Here is a 21,029-nt window from a genome sequence, read left to right on the forward strand (position 1 = left end):
TAATTCATGAAGTTACATTAAACGTCATCGTACCGCGATTGGTTGTTTCACGTCATCAAATTGCGACGTACTTTTCATTTTGTAAACATACATTTGGAAGCTGGAGACTAAAGTGAGGGAACTCATGGATAGTCTTGTAAAGGTAACATCTCTTTTAAAGCCGATAATCCGTTTTTTTTCATGCAAACAAGTTGGGAAGAACATTTGTTTCGTGTGTTTGTCACTAGCCAGTTAGCATGAAACATTAGCCGAAAGCTAAGTTGCCCACAGGGTGAACGTTACTCTTAATTCCTGACGGCTTTGCTGTTTACAGTTAAGTTTTAAGCATACAGCAACATTGTAACATTACCACATTGTGCCACACTTAAGCTGTACGTTTAGTCCAATAATGCCAATCAAAATCTAGCCTATGTACTTTACCCCTAATGATGAAGCGACTTTACAGAGGCACGACTATAAAGCATCAACTACAAAACACAAAATGGCACCTTACAGATGTTCTGCTTTGTGGCATCTTAAAACGGACAATTCGGGATTTGGCTCAAATTAGTTCCTGTGTTTCCTCAGGTGCACGGAGGTGGGGGCTATGACTCCGACTTCAGTGATGATGATAGGCAGGGAGAGTCCTCAGAGAGTGGCCTTAAAAGGTAATGTTGACTTACATAGCCTCAAATTCTGTTTATCTAAATTCATTGGGTTTCTGTGCTGACATGAAACTGTGTAGGAAGTAATTATACGGCTAATACAATGTATTATTAATAGTCTACCATCCTTACTTTTGTCTCCAGTAGCTTACATTTAGACCGATGTGGTTAGGACAGCCTCATCCACCAACACAAGCTTTCTGTATTTGTACCTTTGTTAGGAAACGTGAGGAGGAAATATTACAGAAGCCATTCCAGAAAGGCCGGCACTCCCAAAAGGCTCACCGGAGTTTACACGCCAATGAAGTGGACAGGTAATGTACAATTGCTTTGAAATAGAACTGCATTAAGACCCCTTCACTTTACACATTATGTTGCAGCCTATTATTTACATACATTCCTCCCCCCCCAATCAATCTACACTCCATACCCCACAATGACAAAGCGAACACAGGATTTTAGAGACTTATGCAAAATTTATTTAGAAAAATCACATTGACATTAAGTATTCAGACCCTTAAGTCAGTACTTTGTTGAAGCACCTTAGGCAGCGATTACAGCCGAGTCTTCTTGGGTATGACGCGACAAGCTTTGCACGCTTTGTTTTGGGAGTTTTCTGCCAGTCTACTCCGCAGATCCTCTCAAACTCTGGAAGGTTGGATGGTGACTATCAATGGGGTTAAAATCCAGGCTCTGGCTGGGCCACTCCAGGACATTCAGAGTTTTTCCAAAGCCTCTCCTGTGTTGTCTTGGCTGTGTGATTCGAGTCATTTGAGTGCTTTGGACCAGGTTTTCATTAAGGATGCCTCTATACTTTGCTCTGTCTAGCTTTCCTTCCCAGTCCACTAATCCATGCCACTGAAAAACACCCCCACTGCATAACGCTGCCACCATCATGCTTCACCGTTCGATGGTATTGTGCAGGTGATGAGCAGTGCCTTGTTTCTCTCAGACATAATTCTTAGAATTGAGGCCAAACAGTTCAATCTGGGTTTCAGAACAGATAATCTTGTTTCTCACAGTTTGAGAGTCCTTTAGGTGCCTTCATGCGTTTCACAGAGACGATGCTTTCGTCTGGCCACTCAAGCCATAAAGCATAAAGCCCAGATCAGTGGAGTTTTGCAGTGATGGAAGTTTCTCCCATCTTTACACATGATCTCTGGAGCTCAGCCAGAGTGATCATTGTGTTCTTGATCACCTCTTTCACCAAGGCTTTTCTCCACGGATTGCTCAGTTTGGCCAGGCGGCCAGCTTTAGAAAGAGTTGTAGTTGTGCCACACTTCTTCCATTTAACAATTATGGAGGCAGGCCACTGTGTTCTTGGGAATCTTCAATGCAGAAGACTTTTCTTTTTGTAGCTTTTCCCAGATCTGTGCTTCGACACAATCCTGTCTCTGAGCTCTACAGGCACATCCTCCCACCTCACGGCTTGGCTTTTTCTCTGTGCGTTGTGAGCTGTGAGACCTTATATAGACAGGTGTGTGCCTTTCCAAAGCATGTCCAATCAGTTGAATTTACCACAGGTGGACTCCAATTAAGGTGTAGAAAGATCTCAAAGATGATTAAGAGAAATGGGATGCACCTGAGCTACATTTCAAGTGCAGTTCTAAGTTCTAATAAAACCACATAGGACCATCATTTATGTGTAAACATATTTTCCTGTGATTCTTCTTACTTTTTTTCTGCCAGCTACATAATACAGTTATTTACACTTCAGACTTATACAATGTCTCACACTATTTCTTTTAAACCCATGCTTTGAGAAGAATGAAGTCAACATGATCTAATCTTTGTTTTACTATTTTCATTCTGTTTTTCAGAGAGGAAGCCAGAAATAGAAGAGCCCACCTGATATCATTGAATGCTGTATCCTTTAATGTGAAATGATAATGCAGTCAAGTTGATGAAACTACAGACATTATGCCTTATACATATGTTCAAAACAATAATTTAACAAAAATAATATCAAGTGCTTAACTGCCTCCATTTAAAACTAAGGAATGTTGGAAATAAAAACAAAATCAGTTCACAGTGTACAAAAGTTAACATTCAAAGAGAGACTGACCTTAAGCAGATGTCTCCAGTTTGAGCGACATAAGAAGTTTGTCGGTGACTACATACTTTATTATGGAGGACAGATGGCCGACTTCAAACGCTCTGGGTAAGTAGTATCTCACTCACGCTTGACATTCAGTTGCTATGCTGTCACTCTATGCTATAACTAATGAGAATATGTTAACCATAACAGAACATTGGTTATGCATTGTTTTCATCCAACAAGATTTTTAATTTACAAATTATACCAGTTGTAATTTTCTCCCTATCTCCTTATATTTCGTCTTCTCATGGAATCTTTTCTTTCTCTCAGAACCAAAGACAAAACAGATGGGGATGTGCTGCGTGAGAATCATCGCTTCCTCTGGAGGGACGAGGACGAGGAAGACATGACATGGTGATCATCCAATAGTCAACTACTCATACAGGCTGCTTTAATATTCAGTGTGCTTTTGATTATAACGTTCTGTTTCAGACAAGTTTGTGTTGTCGTCTACATTACTTCTGGACTTATTCTGTTCCAGGGAAAAAGAACTTGCCAAGAAGTATTACGACAAGCTGTTTAAAGAGTACTGCATAGCTGATCTCAGCAGATACAAGGAAAACAAGGTGGGATGGAATGATCAAATGATTTATTGATTGAGATATTACAACAGCACATACATTGTAACAGATGGCTCATGTCGCCTGACGATTAGTGATTATTTTAATTTTAATACTTTAACAGTAGTAGCTGTTTGATGTTGTAGTGTTGTGTGTATCTGTGCTGTGTTGTGTTGTTATGCGGTTTGACAGAATCCAAATGATCACGTACTGTATGTATGTTATGTGGATCATTAGGAGGCTCCTGTTAACTCAGTGTTGAGTAATGGGAAAATACCTCCGGACACAAAATAGAAAAATATTTTATGTCTGTGTTGGAAATGAGGTTTTAGTTTTGTTAATCCCCCAGATAAAATGTGGTTGTTGGAGCAGCTGAGAAAAAGTGAAACACAAGTTCTGTTAAGGTGAAACAGAAGTTTTGACGCCCATAGAATGCAGTATCAGCCATCCCAGACACTGCTGCCAGGACTTGGCAAGATGATCCATTTTTGCATTGTGCTCCAAAATGACAATAATTGTCCCAGCGGTGGAGCAAAGGTTAAAATTTCATAACTCAGACACTAATCGCCACCACCACTGTTCCATTTCGAATAAATGTTAGAGGTATGATGTGTTTTGGCACCGTGCTCCGTCTCTAGTGTCCACTGGGCCATTCTGGTTTGAGGCCAGGCTTTAAAACAAGACAATATATTAAACCCAAGGGCAGTGTGCTTAAGGCTCTATAGCTGCACTGTTTGGTTCAATGACGCTGTGCTCAAATATCTCTCAAGTGTGACTGTTAGGAGGTTGACAAATCTCTGACAGATGACATACGGATGTAACCCCTATAATTGACTTATACTCATTAGAGGCACTATAGTTAAAAACTGATCATCAGTCCAGTTGACTCAAAACTTGCTACATAAATCCAGATTTTCTCACAAATTATTAATATTTGTTAATGACTGTAAATACAGTGTTGGGTTGCATCATGATTCCCACAAGTTGAATCAGATTTTGATCAGTTGTGTAAAGGCAGTGTGACAGCATGCAGATGATGCTATGTAAAGGCATTGGCAAAAACACTAATGACTGCATCATTTGTTCATTGATTCTTGTATACATACACACCAAATTACATTTAGAGTAAGATGTAAATGTGCATACATAGTGTCCTTTCACAAGAAAACAGGACAGAAATAATTATAAACAATATTTACATGGAGATATGCATTACAGCTGTCTACATCCTCAGTTCAATTTTTATTTCTGTAGCTTTATCTTTGATGGAGTGCACCAAAGGCTATTGCTGATATTCAAATACAGGGTAAATACTGAGTTATTAAATTAAATTAATCTTATAAGGCTTGATTTAAGACTATAAGATTCATTTGAGGGAAAAACTGTAACTGATGTGTCTTGTCTATTTAAATTTGTGCCCACACCAGTTTGGATTTCGTTGGCGGACTGAGAATGAAGTTGTTTCTGGCAAAGGTATGGCATAACTCAACATTATCCTAATTTTCAGTTTATACACTTCTGCATGTTTTTTTTAATACATATTTTTGTGTACAGCTTTGTTGAAACGCTGTGCAGTACAATACTTACATTCTATAGGATAAGAGAAACTCACCAAAACATTCTTGTTACTCAATGAAGGTATTCACTTGGACAAGCGGCCTGTCCCAAATCCATACTACATCCTCATTTTAAGCAGGGTTTTAGTGTGTAGTGTTCTCATACTGCAAAAGTATAGTGTAATTTCCTGTTAGTATAAAGAGTTAAGTAGTAACAATATGCTATAACGATGTAGTACATTCTGTACAGAATTAGTATGTAGTATGGATTTGGGGCACATCTAAGGTTTCTCCTACTAACATGCCCACAAAACAGTTACACAACATTCTCCACTAGATGGCCACAGAGATGTACAGAGCCATTTACACAGCAGTGCATAACATACAGTGGATACTTTCTGACACAAGTCTCTCCACATGTGACATTATACAAATACACTTATTTCACTTTCACTTCTTGGCTTGCCAGATTGGCCTAAATAATCCTTAAAATGTATTATCTTTCACTTGAGTTTTCATTTTGTTTCGGGTACTATTCGCGCAATTCAGTTGTCGATCGATCTGTCGATTCACACAAATAGTCCCCCATTCCCAACATTTTGGTTTCCTGTTTATGCCTCACACCCAAAGAGAAACCTCATTCTAACTCTGCACTTGTGACGGAGCCTACTTTGACAGTTCGGCAACGCTTTGATGATTAATTGTTCAGGATTATTACAACCACCTCTCTGTCTACCGCTCCTTTGTGTGAAAGTGACAGATATTTATAGGTTTTGCTGGAGGCACAAAATCAGCAACTCTGTGATGGTAAACCTGCCTCGGCAACTCACTGATATGCTTTAAGACACTCATTCACACACACACACACACACACACACACACACACACGCACACGCACATTTGACATTCAAATAATGTGCTGAATAAAATGTTTGCATCAATACAGCTTCACACAAACATACACAGAATGTCTGAGAAAGCTGACTAAACCAATATATTGTTCCAGATTAAGACTGTGTAATCCTGGACTCTGACAGTTCACCCCTGTAGCAATACTCTACAGGAAGTGGGATTAGATCAGGTCAGAGTCCCTTCACTTCAACTGGCATCTCTGTGATTTGTTTACATTAATGATTCCCACAGAAATACTTCTTAAGCACTATTTAGAGCACAGAGCGCTAAACTCTCCAGTGAAATCAATACTAATCTAATCCTGTAAGGTGGACCCAACGTCCTCATTCAGACGTGCAGAAAATAAAGCTTGTGCAAATTGAAAGTTAAAAGCGTTGCAAGTTAAAGGTGGATGAAGTGTTTATCATGGACTCAATATGACTTTATTTTGGTTTGATATGAAGGCTGATGAGTATAATTCAAACACAGGCACTTGAATGCAAAATCTGTACATGAGTTATCAAATTAGTTCCACTTGAAATGAAATGTTGTTAGTCCAGGCTCAGTTATAGTGATTGTCAGATGACCAGACTCCACTTCTGCTTACAGATAAATTAAGCAACACAGAGTTTTTCCCGAATTAAAATGATCCTGCATTACCTTGTAAAGGGGCAATGCACTTCCGCTCTGCCACGGACACCTTTTTTGGAAATCATCCATTTATCATTTCCTGCTGTCCGTGCACTTCAGGTCAGGTTGGTATTATGTAATGGTGTCTACTGCTCACCTAATCAGGTGGATTACGAAGAACGCTGACCTTTCTTTTCATGGCCACGGTATAATATGGGATGAAGGAATGTGCAGTAGCGAAAGGTTTCCTTATTTCTTTTTAGAGGTTGAAATGTTAAAAAAAAAAAGGAGAACGTATTATGTTCTTGAATCATGTACATGAGAGCAGGATCACATGTTATCCGCCTAAGTTTCCCTAGATCTTAAGGATATTCTTGGAGAATGAGATTTACTTTTACTTCTAGCTCATCCTCCTCCCTTTCTATGTCTAGTCCAGAAACAATTAAACCTCTGAAAGATCCTTTTATTTTTAAAGGTCTAACAAACACGTTACGTGTATTTTCTTCCTCAAATTTACACAATGAGATTTTAGATATATAATCATCAGAAATGTGGATATAATGACTAAGTGAGTTAAGGCAAATGACAGAACAGCTAGAACAGTCTGGTAAATTCAGAAAATTACATCACTTTACTGTAATGCAGCCTGTAAAACCAGGAAAAGACAACACCAAAATTGAAGACAATATCTAGTCTCATATATCGATGTCGATATAATATCGATATATTGCCCAGCCCTAATGTGAGGCATATTTGTCTAATGATTGAAATCCCTCATTGAATGAGCACATTGAATATTCAAATGTCTCTTCAGAGTCCATTACGCTGGAGCAGATTTACATGTGGGGTCTAATTCATGCAGACACTTCATTCCAAGTCATGTTTTATGCGTGTCCCCCTTCTGAGCTTTAATCTTGCTGTCAAGAGGACATAAAGGGCCAAAGGTAGTTAAGGCCAGGCTTATTTTTGGTGGGCCTGTCAAAGTAAATGGACAATGGTCTTGGCTTATGTAACTTTCATGTCTTTAAAAAATAGTTTTTAACATGCTTGCCACCACACTCTCACTTTAGTCTGCTAACAAATTGGTTGAGTTTGAATATTGTCACCAGTTTACTTAAATTTACTGTTTTAGATTAAATGAAAGTGATGGCCCAATTTAAAGGTGAGATCCTTTCAGTTGCTTTAAACAGTTGCTTTAGCATGGCCTGTGTTCCAATGTAGACAGAATTTGGAGTTTGTAAGGATATCCTGCTGGGCTCTGTTATGTCAGACAAAATAAATCAGCCCTGGAGAAATAACTGAGTGTATTCTAAGTGTTAGAAGTGATAGCTCATTAGCCCATAGCCCACAGTCTAACAATAGAGACTGCCAGTGTCTCTGTTTCAATTGTTTCAATGGTTTTATCGGTGAGTGTGTATAGGGTGTTGCACATTCAAATTAAGAAAAATTATGAATGAAAGAAAAAATTTCTCAACAGTCTCCAGAGGGAGAGACAGATAGAAGAAAACATAATCTCAGTAGTATGTCATGCCCTTTGGTCTACTTAGTTCACAGGATGCTGTGGAGTAAATAAAAGTTGCAAAATAGAGAGTGTTGAACTTCAGGTCAGCAGTCTGAACTGTTTATCAATAGGAAAGACAGACATAAAAAGGCTAAATCTGATCTAGAGTCAGAAGTGGGACTGTGTGGATGTTGGAAAAAGTCTTTTGGATGCCAGTTACTTTTCCCATATTTGAAAAATCTGCCTGGGGGCAGAGAGTGTGGATTGTTCAGTGTTTCCCACAGGAGATGGGAGGGTAGGGGGTAGTGAGTATCACGAGTCGACTGCAAAACAGCACTGACTTCACAAGCTCAATGTTGCACATAAATGGAACATTCTGACAGAAATTTCAATTCACTTTAGGGACACAAAAATCCTTTTTCGGTGGGTGCAAATGTATGTGTTTGGGCCACCGAAATAAAGTATGGCTAGCACTGATCACTCTTGACATTAACTACTCTTTATGTACCTTTTTAGCATAGCCTTAGTTTGACATTTGGAAAGTATGCTTATTTGCTTTCTTACTGAAAATTAAATGAGATGATGAATACTGCTCTCATGTCTGTATGCTAAAGGCAGATTTTGTTACTTTCGGACATAGCAGGGCTAGCTGTTTCCCCCAATTCCAGTCTTTATGCTAAGCTTAACTAAAGGACTTCCTGGCTGTAGCTGCATATTTAACGCACATGAAAGTGGTATTGATCTTCCCATCTAACTCTTGGTAAGAAAGCAAATAAGCATATTTTCCTAAAATGTCAAACCATTCCTTTAAATATATATATATATATATATATATATATATATATTTATTTATTTATTTATTTATTTATTTATTTATTTTTTTCCCTAAGTCAACTGGTCTCATGTAACAGAGATATATCCACAGGCACAAGTGTTTGCATTAACTTGACATGATTTGTCTAATAGCAATAGCTTAGTCAGAATACCCCTTGAACTTTGATGTAAAATTATAATATTTTCACAAAATAAAACAGCCTATTTTGATTATGTGTTCTTTGTGACTTTTTTAATAGTTGCTCATGAGTGAACACTGGCTCAGGTCACTGCTACTCTGATTTCATCCAGTGAATGTTAATCATGCAGCCATCTGGTGGCATTATTGACGTAGAAGGACAGTAGTTTTCTTTTCTTAAAAAATGAGTTTGCTCAGTCACCCTGGTGCCAGCTCTTTTCATGGAGCATGTGAGGCTCACCTGATGTGTGAGGATTCCCAATATTTGTCAACAAAACACAGTGGAGATAATTTCTTATCTAAAACATCCAACAGAGACCCATACAAGAGCTTTTGTGTAACGCTTATTTTGTAATGCAGTGATGCTCTGTGTGGCACTATTTTCTGCCTTGAACACCACCAATAAAAGCCGTGCTTTTTAGCTTTCATGTGGGAAAATGTAGGACCAGGGGGCTGAAAACTATCAGAAAACAGGTGAAGCATAGTTTTCCTAAGAATAGTTTCCGATATTCAGTTTTTGACATTCATTTCGGCAAAGACGTTGCCTGGAAACACATTTCTTTTGACTCCACTCTGTCAGGGTTGTAGTTTTGAATAGCCAGAGGGTCAGACACATTCACACTCTCCACCTTGTAACCTTCGAATATATCACATTCTTTTCTATTCAACGCTGAGCTGCATCTCTGCCGCAGCGAGGGGATTCAATGCCTTGTTCAAGGGCACTCAGTTTTGTGTACAAGCACAGGCTTTTACCTCCTTTCTTTACAGATAAAAGCTGGTGTATACATAGAGTAGATGTATTTAATTAATTTGCTTGTGTGCGTGATGGAAAGAGTACGTCATGGGAGAGGTTCAGTGCGATTGTGATTGACGTCACTGATGATGGTGAAGACAGGATTCTCTTGGGTCCCTGGGCACTGGTCACTGCTCATGGCGTCACATTGGGACAGAGTAGAGATGATGGCCCTGTCCCAAGTCACACCCATACAGTGTCAGAAAGCGCCAGTCATTAAGGATTTAAAGGGATACGCTGGCATTTGCAGGTTCTATGCACATAGAACTTTTTTTAATTTTAAGACATTTTAAATGTAGGTAGGTGAACATATACATGTAGCTGCTGTGCAATGTTGGTCAGTTGATCAGACCACCACATTGGTTCAGATTGGAATATCTCAACAACTATTGGATGGATTGCCATGAAATGTAGTACAGACATTCCTGGTACCTATATATTGCAATGACATTGTCTGTAGTGGCACCATGAGGTTGAATCCTTTGTGGTTTTGAGTGAAATACCTCCAAATGCACTGCCATGAAATTAGGTAGAGAGAGATTTGGTAGAGAGACTGACATTTATGTCTCAGGATGAACTCTAATCTTGATGATGATTGACAGACTAAAAGTGTTAATCCTAAATTGTCCTAATGTAGTTGATTTCACTGTATCAACTTTTCAGTTTACGAATTAACAGCTTGGAAATCTAGAAAAATTTGAGTTATGAACTTGCCATCAAGCGGAAAATGTTGTGGATTTATGTTTACTGTAGAATCATCCAGGTAAGCAGCCACAGAGTTTGAAATACAGCAAGGTTAAGGATCAAAGGGTATCAGCAATAATATTACATTTTTATTGCTTGCAAAGATATCCATATGGTGTCTTTTAGTCCATAAAAATAAATACAAATACAGCTCAAGATTCTGCTTTAGAGCTGCACTGGCATATTGACTGTTTCAACTATAAACTCACATTTTTACTGATTTATTTTACCTAATTAAATTTAATATCAGGCCCACCCAAATAAACACAGTCAACCTCATCACAACTCAGGACTGAAGCCAGGTGTGTTTTTTTTAGCTGACGTCAGACACCCCTAATCTAATACAGAAGAGAAAGTCTTCCTTATAGCCTAAGTAAGTGGCCCAAGGCCATGACAGCAAGCGTCACTTCACCTGAATGTTTACAGAGTCTTGATCTTAGGCAGGTGAGGGAATGCATCCTTTCCTCTCAGAGTAAGGTGCATATCCTGCCCCTGTGCCAAGAATGGACTGCTCTGACGCACTCACTCCCTCTATTACAATCGGAGGGAACCCCAGAGACCAGATCAATGCCACCTTAAGCTCCTCTAGGGATAATAGGCAGGCTGTGCAGCGGCTGGTGGGAGGCCTGAGGGGATGAGGTGAGGCGAGGAAAGGGAGATGAGAAGGAGCTGGGGGATAAGAGGAAGGGGTGTAGATATAGACGGAGGGGGGTGAGGGGAGAGCAGCGGGGTTTGGAGGTTGCCTGACATAATTGGAAGCCTTTGGAGATTCATGGTCTGCATCTCTCAATCCTTAAATGAAACATTTGTTTTTTTTGCTATGCCTTTCTGTTTTACTTGCATACATTCTGTTGTGCTTTTTAATTCCTTCTGTCTATATCATACATAATAATTCTTTACACACTGTGGTATATATATATTACAGTAATATATAATACTGTATATATAATATATTATTGTATTTTACATTTACTGTAAAAATATTTGCTTATATACATATCGTAAATTGCTGTAGATAAAAGATAGATGCCTAAAATATCACATGAATGTAAATGTCATTGAAATCTATGTTACACAGCACATATGCTCTCTGGTCTTCCAGGTCAGTTCCAGTGTGGAAACAAACGCTGCGAGAAGGTGGAAGGCCAAAAAAGCTGGGAGGTGAATTTTGCCTATGTGGAACACGGCGAGAAGAAAAATGCATTAGTCAAACTCAGTAAGCTGAACACACACATTATCTTTTCATTTTCTCTGTTCATTCTTTCTAAAATAAAAACAAATAAAGTATGTCTGTGTGTGTGTGGCTGTGGCTTAGTAGGGGTTTCCAAGACCCGGCTCATAATAATCCCCCTTCAGGTTTCATACTGCAGAAAATCCTTTAAGAATAATTACTGTAATTGGAGGATCCACCTGTTATCTTGAACCCAGTCAAACAGGAAATGACAAGCTCTTTTAACAAGCTACTACAACACGTCATATCCATTAACTCAAAATGTTTTTCAATTTGTATTAATTCTAAGTCAAATGTTTTGACAGTCCCAAATGTTGTGACAGAAATGAGACATGATCTGGCAAACTTAGTAAGGCACATTGGAGAAATGTATAGGATAGGAATACTGTTGCACTTAATTAATGAATAGAAATTAATAAATACATTTTTCAAAACACCAAAGCATTTAAATTCTACAAATTTTCAAAACTTAGTTGTGTTATTATAAACAGTGAGAAATCATCTTTCTGACAAATTAAAACAGGAGTTCCACAGGGTTCTGTCCTCGGCCTTCTTCTCTTTAGTTTATTTTAAAATATTATTTACCAGAATTACATCATGGAGGAGGTTTCCACATGTATGCAGACAACACTGGTATATACATATCTGGTTGAACCATTTTCACAATTTACACATTTTAGTTGCAGCGTTTAGATACTGTAGCAACATCAATTGAAAGTAATACTCATGTCTAATGCTTACAGTAAAATTAAGAAAATGTGCTCTTCATTAAGGAGTCATCCCTTAATAAATCATATAAGAATAAGTAAAAGAAGCGCAATAATTCATCTCACAGCACCCTTATAATTGCTGTAAATAACAATGACATTAAAAACAATGAAAACAGCAAGGATTAACAAAGCGAGATCATCAACTATCAGCCTATGGGAAAGCGCAGCAGCACAAATAGCAGACTTAATGACCTCAGCCCCACAAGAACTAGAGGAGAGTGATTAGGCAAGGTGTGGTTTCTGTTTGTCTGTTTGTTTTGTTTTCCTTGAGACTGTGGGGGGTGGGTGAGGGTCTTTGTTCTTGTTCAATTTGTGTTTCTCTGTTCTGTGCACCATCTGACATTATCTGTCACATATTGTGAAGATTGTTTTGTATGTCTGAAGGTGCTAATAAAAAAAAAATTGATCACAAAAAAAAAACAATGAAAACTTTTCCACAACCATTATCTTATTTGAGTTGGTAGTGATTATGCCATGTTGTTTCTATTGTAGGACTATGCCCGGAATGCTCTTTCAAACTCAATTACCACCACAAGTAAGTACTTCTTGCCTTTGTGACATTTTTTACATAACCGTGATGAATGATTTGAAAGATTGTGGAGAGTGCACTGGTCTGCTAGAAGTAGGGCAGGTCACCACAGACAGTCAGCACACATTATTTCGTAGCATGTTGGGGTTTCGGATTCAAACTATGATTTATGTCTCCTGTACAAACTTCTTACCAGTCAGGGTGTATATCACGTTTTTTCTTTTAAGTGGAATCTTGACAACTGAATGTGATAATGTAGCTTGAGGTGGTTATGAATGAGATCCAAATAAAGATATCACCTGCAAAAGTCTGGCTTTAGATACAGTATGTGATATCAAGGCTTTTCACAGTTGGTTAGGATTTAAAAGTCCCTTGAGTGTTCCAGCAGACTTCAAAATGTATAGAAGCCTTCATCTGTTCAAACCTTTAGCTAAGATTCATTCATGCACCTCTGAAAGTGCCTTTGGAGCTGAAGCTTTTTATGTTGCCTTACAAATAGTGCTGTAATTGGCTGCTTTATATTGTAAATACAGCTTGTTCAAAGTGGGATTCTGTTTGTAGGAGGAAGGAGGTGAAAGCAAAGACTAAAAGGGTATCGGAAGAGAACCAGGAGCCACCACAGAAGAAGAAGAAGAAGAGGAAGAGATCGTCTTCACACTCCAAGAGGCACAAACACAAGAGACACAGAGGTAAGACTCCTCTCCTCTTCTAGCCAAATAAACTGTGCTATTAATCATGGCAGTAGTGTCATCAGATGGGAACAACCTGTGGGAGCAGCCGTGTTAATGTTTTGTTCTTGGAAAATATATACAGGAATTTTCTTTTGTGTTTTACATTATGCATTTTATTTGTTTTCTTTAAGTAAAACATTATTTTTTAACTCTCTCTGTTTCTCGACAGATCGCTCCGCCTCTTCTAGCAGCTCAGAGGAGATGCGGGACTCGGACAAAGGTAGCATTCATAACTCCCACATACACACACACATACACGCGCACACACCCACACACACACACACACACACACACACACACACACACACACACACACACACACACACACACAAAGTACCTCCTCCATTTTTAAAAACACACACACTGGAGACTTGATCTACTCCCCCAGGCTTCTAGGTCAGGACACTTCTCCTGACAACCCTTTATGGAAACACATCCATTAGTCCTGTAGTTAATAGTAATAGACAGACAGTGCGTCTGCTTTTTCTTAACTGTGCATTCCTCTCGACTGTTTTCCTTTTTTCCTTGTCATTTTGCCCTTCACTGTGAACAGTGTGAAATGAAGTATGTCTTTGCCCCCATGTCACTGTTCTGTTTATTCCAGGATCTGGATGGATGGATGGGCAGGCTGGTGGTGTGTACACAAAAACAAACTTTCTCTGTCCAGGGTTATGTCATTGAGTTCAACATACTTTGGAATGCATACACAAACACATTTTCTTTCTTTCTTTCTTTGCCTAAGTTGCATATATTGCATATATGCTGATTAAATTGGAATCCTGGAATATCTTGTAATTTGTGAGCGATGCGTTCGGGGGGGTTAGGGACATTAAGGTTATGGAGATTGGCTATGTTCAGACTGCAAGCAAATCTGATTTGGTTCTGAAATCCGATCTTTAAGACAGACTGTCCACACTGTTATTTGCAAGTGACCAGATCGGATTTGCGTGTCCAGACATGACCAACCCATCTGCATGGGTTGATGTGGTATAAGTTTCCCATTGCCAGACCTTCCTCCACAGCGCTGCGAAGGAAGGTCTGGCTAGTCCACACAACATTCCGGGATGGGAGAAAAACATGCTCTGGTTTATTGGCATTTCTTTAAACCAATCACAATCATCTTGGGCTGCGCTAGGCACCAGACGGAGCAACGGTGCCTCTGCAAAATAGCCTCGGTAAGGAACTTGTTTCGGTGGAACGTGTACGTTCAAAAGTTGTTTTAGTCGTGCAATCGACAAACTCAGATTGGACGGATAGTCTAGCTAGCTGTCTCAATTCACCCTGCAGAGATCTGAGGAGCAGTTAACCATTTTGTTAAAGCACCAATTGTCAACCCTATAATATTGCCACAATATAGACATCTAGGTATTAGGACAAGAATATTGCGATATCTGATTTTCTCCATATCGCTCAGCCCTATTGGTGATGCGGCTTTCCAACGTGAAAGCATCGGAAATGAAGGTCCATTGTTACGCTTCCCCCCCAGAGTGCTCTGCTAGTAGCACCATGGATTCTGCCCAGCACTTCCGTCACTCTGGATTTGACGTTGTCGCTGTGTGTCACGTTGCGAGTGACGCAAAAGACACTTCCACACAATCCGATTTGAGTGACCGGACTGAGACACATCTGTAGAAATCCAATTGGTATCACATTTCAAACCATCTCCAAATGTGGTTTGGATCCGATTTGCAAAAATCATGTCAATCAGCTGTCTTGACTTTCGAAAATCAATCTGGATATGCCAGAAAACGGATTTGGGCTGGAAGACCTTTGTCTCCTGATGAGGGAAACTTTATATTAGGGCCACATCTAGGGGGGCTGACAGCGCTAACCTATCATTTTTGTTTTGCACAATGTGATCTGGTTTTTAATCTACAAGCGCTTAGTTTTTATACTTGTTTACAATGTTTAGTTTGCTACCTAAACATTAGCTGATTGGTCAGAAACATATCTGACAAAGGTGATTCAAATCTCAATTGGTTGTTTCCGGACTTAATTTTTGAGCAGAAACGCAGCCGGGCAGTAAAGACCCTGGCATCAAAACTGATGAATAAGGATTATTGCTCAACCTTTTTTTTCCTTTCTGGAAGTGTGACTGATAGCTTTCTAAATCTCACCTACTAGACTCTGAAGCTGGGGATGAGCCAGAGGGTCAATCGGAAGCCGACCACTGGCGAGGACCTGCTCCCACCGTGGAGGAGAAGTCAAGGTGAGGTTGAAGTCTAGCGAATGTTAATATTAAATCTCACCCAGTAAGCTGCTGTAAAACCATCACAGACAGTCTTTACGACTTAGCCTACATAGGATACGAGCTCTATATAGCACAGTAGGTAGACCACTTAGATACCCCGCACAAAGCTGTTCCGAACTGTCAGGAGAGTCGCTAAACCTTTAACCTGCTCCTGTCATGCTTCTCCTGACATTTGAATTGCTCTCAGAAAGATAGACCATTACTGAAAAGGGTCAATTCAAGCGCATTTACTATATGAACAAAAGTCATCAAAACAGAACCATCATGGAGAACATAAAGTTTGAATGTAACACATTCATACCTACTCATTTGCCTTTCTGAGGTACGTTTAAATTGTCTTTTTTTTTTGCTGGCTGCCACTATTTATTTGTTTGTATTCTGTACCAATGTTGTCCCTCCCCCACATCCTTTCATATTGTCTCGAGCTTGAATCAAATGTAAATGAAATAACAAAAGCATAGTGGTAACACTTCCAGTTAAGTCAGGGGCCACCCAAACAAAGCATTTAACAGTCTGTGTCAGCAGCACTGTGAATTAAAGGAAATAACATTTCTCTGATTTTGTTTGTTGTATCTGTCTAGGGAGGAGGAGTTTGATGAGTACTTTGAAGACATGTTTCTTTGACTGCTGCATTCAGCGGGAGCCCTGCTGTGAGAACACTTCCTTCTGCGCACCACTGACATTAAGCACGTCTTGTTTAGAGTCTTGTGTGCATGTAGGTTTATTTGTTTCAGTACTTCTGCAGAAATAAACATGATGCTATCCTGTACATGTCACGAGTCTTTGATTTACATGTCTGTCACCATCTAAGTTTCAATCCCACCACTATCACTACGAATAGTCATGATTGCTTCACTCCATCAGTCAGTCAGTCCTCAACTTTGGTCCTGACTGTAAGGTCTCCACGACTTTTGGCTGGGTGCCATGAAATTTGGTTCAGATATGTATGTTCCTTTTTGGATGACTTGTAATTACTTTAATGATGCCTTAAATGTTCATCTAAAGCCAACATCAAGTCAAAATTTCAATTTTCCAATACTTTGGTTTATGACTACTACTTGTGTAACCGACAGGACTTTTTCACAACAGACATTTTGACTTGTCATAGTAGGAAAAGCACAGGTGTTGCTAATAACTAACGATTGCTGTCCCAGTCGACAGTAAGCCAGCATTCACCACACCTGAAATCAAAGCAGCTAAATGGAATCCTGCCATCATTAGTTTCATTATTCACACCTGTGCTAGCAAAGATGTTAACACGCCAATGAGAACATGATAAACATTACACCAATTTAATATGAGCACGTTAGCATTGCCATTGTGAGCATGCTGACGTTAGCATTTAGCTCAAAAGCCCCAGTGTCTAAGTACAGCATTACAGAGTTGTTTAGGAGTCCATGCAAGGGTATACTTAAATCAAGTAATTTATTCAAATGGAGGTTAACACAAATGAACAATGGAGGGGATCAGCCATGTCAGCAATGCATGGCAGTGCAAACCAAAATAAAGTACTGCAGGGTGCACGTAAGCTGTAGGAAGGAGCGAAACAGAGTGAACACATGGGCCAGTTTTTATAGGCTAAGGGCCCAGGTGAGCTCAATCAGCTGTCGATTGGCTGCTGAGGTTGGCCAGGACCGCCTCCAGGACAGTTGGAGGGGTGTCGCACACGGCTTTATACTCTTGTTTTAATATGTTAGAATTACCTAAACTTTTAGTTCTCTCTTATGAATTGAGTTGAACTGCACTTTGGATTTGGTACATTTTCCAGAGTAGTACTCTTTCCTCTGCGAGTAAAAATTCTGTGTAATAGTAGTAACACAAAAGATTCAAGCACTCTGCTTTTACAAGATTAGCTTAAGATATCCCTCTAGCCAAGGGCAGATTGAAGAGCTGCCTTGACTTCAACTCACAGAGAAAGAAACTGCGTGAGGTTGCTGGGAGATTAAAGACCTTGGCTTAAATAAATACAATTACTTTACCTCTTACTGTCTGTCTCGTTTTAACTTCTCTGCTTTCTCAGAAGAAGTAATGTACTGTGTGATTCATGGCAGTGTTTAGCTAACAGGTGGTTAAGTGTAGTAAACGGTGCACTGAGTAATAGCAGCCTGTTTATGAGTGGCGGTGGGATATAGTTTGGCCCCTGGCTATACTTGTACACCTGGATGCATTTTACAGTTGATCAGTTGTGTTGTCAACATTTGTTTCTTGGTTAAAGATTCTTGCCTTCAACAACTTTTTAAAATGTAAAGCTCCTCTTTCTGCCACATTTGAAGACATCAAAATACTCTTGTTGTATTATTAAAAAAGTAGAATTAGCTAGTTTAAAATTCTTAAAATTGCATCTACTCTTTCTCACTAATTGGAAATCCAGAATATACTGTATGAATATATAACTATTTAAATCAGTGTAACTGCTTTAACTGCTTCTACAGAGGGGGGCAGCTCTGCACCCCACTGACCCTTAACGACAGCAGGACACAGGATGCTGAAGAACATAGCCAGACAACATAGTTTCAAGCAGGGATCAGAACCAATCCACTGATCCTCTTTCCCCAGAGGCTCATCCAGCTTTGGAGCCTCTTAGATCTCTGCACGATATATGACTAAGAATGTGTGCTGTCGCAGCTAAGCCCAAGGTTTCTTAAGTTCGTTCTCTGAGTCTGTCTAACCTTCGTTAATTGTGGATAAAAACTAAAGTATCACCTATTTTCACACTGAGGAAAAAGTGAGTCTCTCTGTTCTTACACTTTGATAAATTCTTTTATTTGCTTACACATATTACATCTCATGACACATACATACATAGTCATCTCATACATCAAATGATAGATTTCTAATGTCTGAAAGACAGTTGATGGGATAAGTAGAAAGTATACAGTGTATTATTTGATATCTCAAAAAAGGAAAAAGTGAGGGGTCATTCTTATCACTGGAGACAGAACTGGTGGTGTAACCATTCATATAAAATGTGTACAGCAGAAATGAGGTAAATTCATGGTCAAATAAATAAAACATCACTTAAACAGTAAATGTGTTTGCACAGCTTTGCCTCCAGTGACCACAACAGCTCCTCACTTCACCTCAAAGCAGCGGCAAAGGAGTTTCCAGGTAGTCCCAAAGCCATTTGGATAGGATTAAGTGCCTTTGAGTGATGCACTGTTAATTAGAGGAGATGACATTGTGTAACAGGAAGTTGAGAGAGTGGCAACAAAGATGCCTGACCAGATCAAGTCCTGTTCAGGTTTACATGGAGATTCACACTGACAGGACATCAAACAGCAGTTATTGCGTGATTCACTGTTGCATCAGGGAAGAAAGAGACTTTGGCCTGTACCACCATAAAATCAATGATGCTATAGCTGCATCTGCCACATTTGAAACACAAGTCGTCTGCATATACATACAAGGCTTTAGTAGCCTGTTTTACCTCTTCTGTAAGAAGGGTATTTAAAGTCTAATCGGTGTGGATCTCAAACGCTGGCTGGCAATCAGATCAAATCCTATCCAATCTTCTTATAAGAGAGGTGATCTACTGTTCCCTGTTTGACTGACTGTGACTCCTTACAAGAAGCAAATGTTACTGTACATCCTTCAAATCAGTTATTAGTTATTTTTAAGTTTACACAATTTACATTTTACAATTTCTATGTAATAAACTATATGCATGTAAAATCATGCATGTTTAAAAGACATTTTTGAATCAATATGGAATTGTAATTTTTGCTCTAAACACTGGTGTAAATACAATGCATGTTACTTTTTTTTTTTATTTAGTTATTTTTCCAGGTTGTTGGACACAAGGACAACAGCTTACAGGTGTTTTTCAAAGCTGACAATAAAGTTGCACAAATTCAACACATTTTCTTGATGCCTGCATGTGATTTTACCATGCATTTGTTCACAGTTTCCGAACGCCCAAGCTCGTCTCAAACTCTTCATCCGTGAAGACGGTTTAAGTACAAAATTGTCAGACGAAGAATTCAAAAAAAAACAAAATTCTATATAGATAGATTGCATATTAAAATAAATATACCCTCACACAACTCACCAGCGCCTTTTGAGGTAAGGGACATCAGCCCTTGTTGATTGCACGCTGTTACACACTGTATCTGAGTTTCAAAGAGTTGTCATATCATTAACAGACCCTTCAGATATCAGATTCCTGCTCTCGTGTTCACGAAAATAATTCCACAACTCATGATTTGAACTCTTAACCAAAACAGACTTTTAACCCCATTCCTCTGATCCTTGACCCTGCCCACCCACACATGGCCTGTCGCTGCCAAAACAGCAGCAGCTGAGTTGAGTGCATTGTGCACTATGTACAGAACTACTATACTGTATGGTTATTACTGACTGCCAAAAGGAAATGTGAGAAAACTATTGCTTTGGCATGTATACACCTCACATGCAGCACATGCTGTCACCTAGTTGAGCTATTTACACTGAAGACTCTGACTTAGAACATTTGCTTACAGCATCTGAGCTTATCCAACCATGGATTAAACCATACATGTCATGAATATTTGAATTATTGCTATGTTAAACGGAACTATATGTTGTCCATGTATATATGTTTTTAAAGTTCATGGCTGTGTGGAAGGAGGAAGTTTCAAATACATCATGTCTTCTGAGTCAAAAAGGCTTCTCTTGCAGTCAGAGTCCCAACATTACTTCTTGTTTCTGACTCTTCGATCCTTGGAGAATAGTTAGGCGGACTGCAGACTGGACTGCAGACCAGACCTGACTACACTAGACTAAAGTAGGCTAGACTGAACCAGACCAGACAGGCCTGGACAACCCCTAACCAGAGAGAACTACGCTGGTGTAGATCAGACCGGACCAAGCTTGCCTAGTCAAGCCCCAACTAGACTAGTTGTCAGACCAGAATAGGCTAGTGTAGCCTAGATTAGTCCTAACCAGACCGCATCAGTCCAGATCCAAGCACCGAAGGAACTTAGCAGATGGTGCAGGTTTTTGACTTCCCGTCGGCTAGTTAAACACAGAAATAAAAGAGATGTATTAATACAGGATTATTCTCATTTCTGAACACTTGATCTTCCATCAGGCCATTAACTGGACCAATAT

General features: G+C 39.3%; 2 protein-coding genes across 3 annotated transcripts in view; one reads left to right on the forward strand and one right to left on the reverse strand.

Annotated features, from left to right (window-relative positions):
- The first annotated feature begins 9 nt into the window (after nucleotides 1-9).
- Nucleotides 10-16,710, forward strand: fra10ac1 (FRA10A associated CGG repeat 1). Its single transcript, XM_031315562.2, has 14 exons — nucleotides 10-142; nucleotides 568-647; nucleotides 866-958; nucleotides 2,465-2,510; nucleotides 2,729-2,805; nucleotides 3,013-3,096; nucleotides 3,224-3,308; nucleotides 4,730-4,775; nucleotides 11,532-11,645; nucleotides 12,923-12,965; nucleotides 13,521-13,648; nucleotides 13,860-13,910; nucleotides 15,815-15,899; nucleotides 16,523-16,710. Exons 1-14 carry the CDS (start codon nucleotides 125-127, stop codon nucleotides 16,563-16,565), a joined length of 993 nt encoding a protein of 330 aa, XP_031171422.1. The 5' UTR covers nucleotides 10-124; the 3' UTR covers nucleotides 16,566-16,710.
- Nucleotides 16,711-18,682: 1,972 nt separating this feature from the next.
- The window catches only part of pde6c (phosphodiesterase 6C, cGMP-specific, cone, alpha prime), a 31,375-nt gene continuing 29,028 nt past the window's right edge, over nucleotides 18,683-21,029 (reverse strand). For both annotated transcript variants that reach the window (XM_031315038.2, XM_031315037.2), the window contains one exon: nucleotides 18,683-20,933. In XM_031315038.2, coding sequence (XP_031170898.1) covers nucleotides 20,899-20,933 — 35 coding nt within the window. In that variant the 3' untranslated portion in view covers nucleotides 18,683-20,898. The remainder of the gene's footprint in view (nucleotides 20,934-21,029) is intronic.

Source organism: Sander lucioperca, chromosome 22 (genome assembly GCF_008315115.2).
Source record: "Sander lucioperca isolate FBNREF2018 chromosome 22, SLUC_FBN_1.2, whole genome shotgun sequence".
In the NCBI taxonomy this organism is placed as follows: Eukaryota; Metazoa; Chordata; class Actinopteri; order Perciformes; family Percidae; genus Sander; species Sander lucioperca.

What these genes read in the sequence shown, in the direction of transcription:
- fra10ac1 (XM_031315562.2), top strand. An exon ending in TCAGAGAGTGGCCTTAAAAG is followed by an intron (nt 648 to 865) that starts GTAATGTTGACT and finishes TACCTTTGTTAG; the next exon opens with GAAACGTGAGGAGGAAATAT. An exon ending in GCAGATACAAGGAAAACAAG is followed by an intron (nt 3,309 to 4,729) that starts GTGGGATGGAAT and finishes TGCCCACACCAG; the next exon opens with TTTGGATTTCGTTGGCGGAC.